At 36.7% G+C, this 6,163-nt stretch overlaps 2 protein-coding genes across 2 annotated transcripts; both read left to right on the top strand.

The window, feature by feature from the left end:
- Nucleotides 1-256: 256 nt before the first annotated feature.
- Nucleotides 257-4,916, top strand: LOC145223652 (macrophage mannose receptor 1-like). Its single transcript, XM_080090053.1, has 11 exons — nt 257-878; nt 1,232-1,372; nt 1,429-1,656; nt 1,743-1,802; nt 2,118-2,258; nt 2,589-2,816; nt 2,955-3,020; nt 3,159-3,299; nt 3,360-3,578; nt 4,503-4,580; nt 4,855-4,916. Exons 1-11 carry the CDS (start codon nt 776-778, stop codon nt 4,914-4,916), a joined length of 1,467 nt encoding a protein of 488 aa, XP_079946179.1. The 5' UTR covers nt 257-775.
- Nucleotides 4,917-5,065: 149 nt separating this feature from the next.
- On the top strand, nt 5,066-5,944 carry LOC145225240 (uncharacterized). Its single transcript, XM_080091927.1, has 3 exons — nt 5,066-5,155; nt 5,223-5,320; nt 5,677-5,944. The coding sequence occupies exons 1-3, from the start codon at nt 5,094-5,096 to the stop codon at nt 5,847-5,849; spliced, it is 333 nt and encodes a 110-aa protein (XP_079948053.1). The 5' UTR covers nt 5,066-5,093; the 3' UTR covers nt 5,850-5,944.
- The last annotated feature ends 219 nt before the right edge of the window (nt 5,945-6,163 follow it).

Genomic DNA, 6,163 nt, shown 5'->3' on the forward strand with positions numbered 1-6,163 from the left:
GTTAGCATAAGTTCCTTGCCTAGCTCTTTGAATGTGCTTTCGGTTTATATCTGATTGTGGCTATGTGACAAGCGATATGAAAATTGCGTCTGTATTACTAATTTTAGCATTGCCATTTCTAAACAGGACAGGTTTAAACATGTTGTATCCTGGTTACGTATTTCGAAAAACCACAAATTGATGTCAATCTGTGTTTTCTTTTGCTGCACAAAATTCTGAAGCTCATTTATAATTATATTTGGCACCCTAACCGCGATTTCCAATATACTCCACATCAATTTTAAAAAAGGTTTAAGAAAGCAAACGCAAATAGATATTATCAAACAAAATATATTTTAGAGTCAGTGTAATTAACACGTTAGAGCTCAGCATAAGTCACTCCGTGGTTTTATTAACTGCCTTTAAATGAAAGATATGTTTCTAATCAAATTTGCACCCTTGAGAAACTACGTTGACTTGACGTATGAGCAAACATTTCGAAGGTAAATCAGACCGCGGAGATGACTGTTGTTTGCCGTATCCCGGGTTTTAACAGTTTGTCAAAAAGTGATTTGAAATGTTTGCTTCAAAAGGGATTTCCAAATTATAATTAGCTGCTAACCGGACAAAGAAGTAAAACCATCTTGCGAGCTAGGCAAGTATTAGTAAACCATGGTTTGTGGTTGCAATTTTTATTTCTTACAAAAGTTTTTTTGCATTATACCAGTGTACTCTGAATTGCGTTGATAGTTTTATTTGACATATTTGACAAAAAGAAACTGGTTGACGCGGCGATATGAAACGATTCTGGTTGACGATTTATGTATTGTTTCTAGTTTCAAGCATACAGGCGACTTCCAGTCCCAACAAGTGTACAAGCGGTACCCAAGATGAAACACGTAAGTAATAAATACAGAAGAACACGCCAGGAGCATCTTACTTGTTTTCCAGATTATCTATAGCAAAATATAGAGGAAGAAAATAAGGCTGTTGAAGTCGTTTGTCTACAAACGTTGATATAGGCTACATGCGATTAAGTTGATTACAGTTTGCAGACCTTGTTGCTGCTTTTGCAGTTGGGCAGTGTCAACTAAAGAAACTTCATAGATTTGGTCATTTTACTCTGAAAGGGTGTCGTGAACAAGTTTTGTCGAATTATAGTTTGATTTGGTATTTCTTTTGTGAAAAACTAATGAATTTTAACAGATTAAAAAATAACAAATTTTAAACTTGATCGTTTTCCACTTTAAAGAGTACGAGTATATTATCGTGGTCGACAACAGTGTCACTTATTCTGAAGCTAAAGCAGCATGTACAGCAATGAGTGCTACTCTAGCCGATGTGAAAACAGAAGACATATTAAACTACTTGGACGACCGCATTACGAACGAAGGTGGGATGAGAACTTTTTTTTACAGCACTTGAAGTAAAACCAGCTTTTTATTGCAGGCACCTGGACAGAATTCTATATTGGAGCAACTCGTGTCGGAGATACTGACCAATTCCAATGGACAGATGGTACGTGCGTTGAAAATGGACATTGGGGCGCCGGAGAACCAAATAACCTTGGAGGGATTGAAGACTGTGTGCTTATGGGATGGTTTTCGCCGCCTAACAGTTGGAATGACGAGAAATGTTCTTATTCTGCAAATTACATTTGTCAGCGAAATTCATCTTGTAAGAAAACAAAAAATCCCATAGCACGAAGTTATTATTTGTCTTTATTAAACACAAAAATGTTATTTTGTATTTATATATTTCAGCTATGACCACCCCACCAACAGCACCATGTAAAGATAATGATGCAACTTCTGATAATTTAGGTCAGTGTTTCTGACCCTTTTTTCTGTTCCGCCACTTTTTAGCTACATAATTTATAAACGTCGCCCTCAAACTATATAAAAATCAAATCGATTTTATTTCACGTACAAAATGAAATATCAACTGAGAGCTTAATCTCTTTGGCAAATTAACTGATACAGTCTCCAACGACCCCTTAATGATAGCAAACGCCCCAGTTGAGAACTACTGATTTAGATAATAATATAAACCTACTTGTTTTAGTGTAGTTTTAGTTATGATATTGGATGTTTAGACTTTGAAAATATCCTAAATACACTTTTTTGGTTTCTTTTTAGTGTACGAGTATATCATCGTTGAAAGTTACGTGAATTCGTATTCTAAAGCCGAAGCCGGATGTGCAGCAATGGATGGTACACTTGCAAAAGTTACCACATCTCAAATACATGATTATCTTGTTAATTTAATTACTGCTTCAGGTAAAGCAAAGTAAATAGATGGTGCTTCGTATACAAAAATAAATTTTGCTGATCGAATCCTACCATACTGTTAAAATGAAACTGCTTTGTGGATGCAGGTGATCACAGTGTCAGGCACTATTTGTTTCATATCTTTGAGTAAATGTTTGACCTGAAGTCGTGAAGTTGAAAATAGAAACAGCTTTTGTTTGATGATTGTCGATGTGTTTTGCAACATAAACATATGCGCAGTCGTCACTGCCTTTCCCCACGTGTTGCATGTTTTGACGACTTTTCATCACTTGATATCATCGCTTTAACCGACTGAGATGCGTTAAACTGTCATTGCAGCATCCTACTCATCGCATTATTATATTGGAGCAACACGGATAGCAAATACCGAACAATTCCAGTGGTCTGATGGCACTTGCGTTGTTGGTGGCCAGTGGAATGGTGGAGAACCCAATGATCTCGGGGGAGATGAAAACTGCGTTTTTATGGAGTACTTTCCTTCATACTTATGGAACGACCGCGTCTGTTCCTATTCAGCAAATTACATTTGCCAAAAAAACATTGCAGGTATTACGGATTCTACAATCCAAGGACCAAAAATTGTTTACAAGATTAATTACGTGTTGTTGATATGTCGAGGGTTCTGTCTAAATCAAGTTTTGTAACAAAGTATCCTCTGCCATAATGCTGTATTTTGTTCAACAGCAACTAGTGACGAAACTACACAATCAGCTTTGTGCGAGGCCAATACTGCAAAGTCGCTTGACACAGGTAAAACAACATTCTTTATTTCATTTTTATAGTGTTTTATGTCCTGCTAATGTATGTATCGTTTTTCATTGCATATTTATTCTTTAAGTTATTTAAGTTGCGTTGTAATTACTTTTAGAGTTTTGTTTTTGTTTTTAGAATATGAATATATTATCGTGGCCGACTCCTTTAGTAATTTTCTCGAGGCTAAAGCAGCATGTGCAGCAATGGGTGGTACTCTAGCTAACGTGAAAACAAACGAAACACAAAACTTTTTGGACGACCGCATTGCCAACGAAGGTGAAGTAATCAATTATTTTGCAGAACACACGAATAATTTTCGCATTCGTATTTGCGTAGGCAGTTGGGGTATGTTTTATATTGGAGCAACGCGAATTGGAGACACTGACCAATTCCAATGGACAGATGGAACGTGCGTTGAAGATGGACACTGGGGCGATCCAGAACCAAATGATACTGGGGGAGACGAAGACTGTGTGCTCATGGGATGGTATTGGCCACCTAACAGTTGGAATGATATTTACTGCTCATTTACTGCGGGCTACATCTGTCAGCGAGGTAAAGAAATTTGTAGCCAGAACTTTTCTTTCATATTATTGCATTCTGTAAACCAGGGGAGCACAACCTTTTTGCTACGACGGCCGCATCGCGGATGTTTATTTCACCAACGGCCGCCATTTGCCTTCTTGTTTTTGTTTCAATAATACTGATCCAAAGAAATTGGTTTATATCATATATAAATACAATCTAAATGCGCTCAAAAAGTCCAGATAAACTTCTAGCTTGGTGCATAGATGGAGCTGCACAATATGAAGATCAGTCTTACGTTTTGTTCGTATTGTATGCAAACAATAAACGTACAAAAAGTCTGATGCTATGTCTACTGGGCTGGTAATACTCTTTTAGTACCACAAAAACTATTGAGAGAAGTTTAAAAGGCAAAATATTTAGGAAAAGAGTTTAGTTACGTCACCAGTACATGCATTTTGTGAGACATGTTCAGGCCGCACAAACCCGTCTCTGCGGCCGCAGGTTGTGCACCCCTGCTGTAAACCATTGAAACGTATATAATTTTGCCTTTACAAGTCTTAGCTACGATCAGCACAAGTCAATAAGCCAACATTTTTATTTGTTAATTTTTTACAGCCTTTGGCGTACAAACATAATCAAATGTGTTGTACTTCTGAAGTACGTACCGTTCAACATAGTTTTCCTTATAACCCAGAGGATGGCACACCGCTTAGATTTCGATGCCCGGCAGTCAGTTTCACTACTTCTGCAGGAACTTGAACGAACAGTTCAATGGGGCCTGACTAACATATATATTTGAAGTTTCGGGTCATGATTCGTTCTTGGGAGCGTCCTGGGGTCGAACACCGTGAAACCTCTATTTGAAAAGATTTTGTTTCTATGCTGAAGAATTTAAAATAACATGTGATCGTTTAACATGATTTTTTGACCATTTAAAAAACTTTGATTTAGATGCATCAAAGACATCATCAAATATGCCAGATTCTTCAACGGTTCCTACGCCCAGCACATCAACGAAAAATAACGAAGGTAGTTTATGCTTAAACATGATCTAATCAAGTGTCAAGTCTACCATTCCTTTTTAACTACGAGAAAAATCAAGGTGGTTAGCCAAAAAACTGCATTTTCGACCCCATTTTTCACTTTGATACAAGTCGTGCTCTTAAAAAGTCTATTATAATAGACTAGAGAGTGTATACACCATATTAACCCGTGACGTTACATAGATAACGAAATAATTAGATTTACACTATCATACAAGATCGATAACTAATTATTGTGAGTTAAAAAGTAAGTTTTTTAGGCACACAAGACGACAGTTCATCTTGTGAAGACAATACTACAAATGGGCATTCAGGTACGTGATTTGTACGCTTCAAAATAGGTCATTTCAAAAACTTTCATTTGTGTGTTGCACATAAACATTAACCATTTAAACAAAAAAATAATCTAAAGCACATTTTACTAGCAATTCCTACTACAAAGAGCTTAAATAGTTTTTGTGTTTCAGTTGTTCTTATCTGTCTTCTTGTTGTCATCGCGATGCTTCTGATCACCAACCTCATTAGTGTTGTGGTGATTGCAAAGTTATACAAGGATCAACGGTAGGTATCTATTTAAGTTATTTCCAAATGTTTTTGTTAAGTGTTATTTATCAATACTTATTTAAAGTAACTCCCACTGCGATGTCCAAAAGCCGGGATCAGCAGCTTGTTCTGGAAATCCAATCATCATAAACTCTCACTGTGTAGTAAAAGAAACACCAGAAGGTTAGCTTAATAAACTTTGAGTGTGTTTCTGCATATCAACGGAATTATATCCATTAATGTGTTTTTCTAAGTTCTATGCAACATACCACTGTTTATAAACACTTTATCTACTACCAGATTGTTTAAACGTTTGAAAGGCAACGGTTTCAAAATAACGATTGCAATGCAACATAGTTAAACACATGAATTTAACTTGTTTTGCTATTGAAATTCGTAAAATAAATATGTTGGATTCTTAAAAACGTTCAGGCGTCGCTGTCATCGCGACGCATAGCCAAACAATTGAAAGGGATTCAAAAAATTTAAAGCACCGCATCAAAACTTGTTTTAACGAAATGTCAACTGTTGTGATTCAGTCGCATCTGTCACTGTGGGAAATGTAAATCTCGGAAACAAGATTGACAATGACCACGCTGGGGACACAACGGTTGATTGTGTGAACAAGAAGTATTCTCTTCCCGTGGGAAGAAAATTGGAATTGGAAACTGCCGATTGTTTTGTGCAGCAAAACCATCAGACCTCTGTCTGAACTATTCGATGCTGTAATAATCTCATAGTTGTGTCAAACAATTTTGTCGTTTTTGATGTACATGATGTAACATGCACGTTTGGTTTTCCATTAATTTGTAAAACCAAAAATTAATTATGGCAGTTTGTCAAAGCCGGTCTTAGCAGGTTTGAAATTATAATTTCGACTAAAATCAAGATTAAGAAGAATTATTAGCGGGAGTTGCCAGTTTGGCAGGCCACAATTAAGAAAGGCTACTAGTGAGTTCATCAGATGTAGCAACATTTAGACCGGTTTCTGCCGCTTACCAGACCTCTAATCGGAGAGACAAAAAT

Source organism: Phallusia mammillata, chromosome 4 (assembly GCF_965637545.1).
Source record: "Phallusia mammillata chromosome 4, kaPhaMamm4.hap1.1, whole genome shotgun sequence".
NCBI lineage: Eukaryota > Metazoa > Chordata > Ascidiacea > Phlebobranchia > Ascidiidae > Phallusia > Phallusia mammillata.

Bases quoted from the DNA above. Each gene is read 5' to 3' on its own strand.
- LOC145223652 (XM_080090053.1), top strand. From the start codon at position 776: ATGAAACGATTCTGGTTGACGATTTATGTATTGTTTCTAGTTTCAAGC. The intron at 3,300-3,359 runs GTGAAGTAATCA...GTATTTGCGTAG, and splicing joins CGACCGCATTGCCAACGAAG to GCAGTTGGGGTATGTTTTAT. The intron at 4,581-4,854 runs GTAGTTTATGCT...TAAGTTTTTTAG, and splicing joins ATCAACGAAAAATAACGAAG to GCACACAAGACGACAGTTCA.
- LOC145225240 (XM_080091927.1), top strand. From the start codon at position 5,094: ATGCTTCTGATCACCAACCTCATTAGTGTTGTGGTGATTGCAAAGTTA. The intron at 5,156-5,222 runs GTAGGTATCTAT...ACTTATTTAAAG, and splicing joins AAGTTATACAAGGATCAACG to TAACTCCCACTGCGATGTCC. The intron at 5,321-5,676 runs GTTAGCTTAATA...GTTGTGATTCAG, and splicing joins AGTAAAAGAAACACCAGAAG to TCGCATCTGTCACTGTGGGA.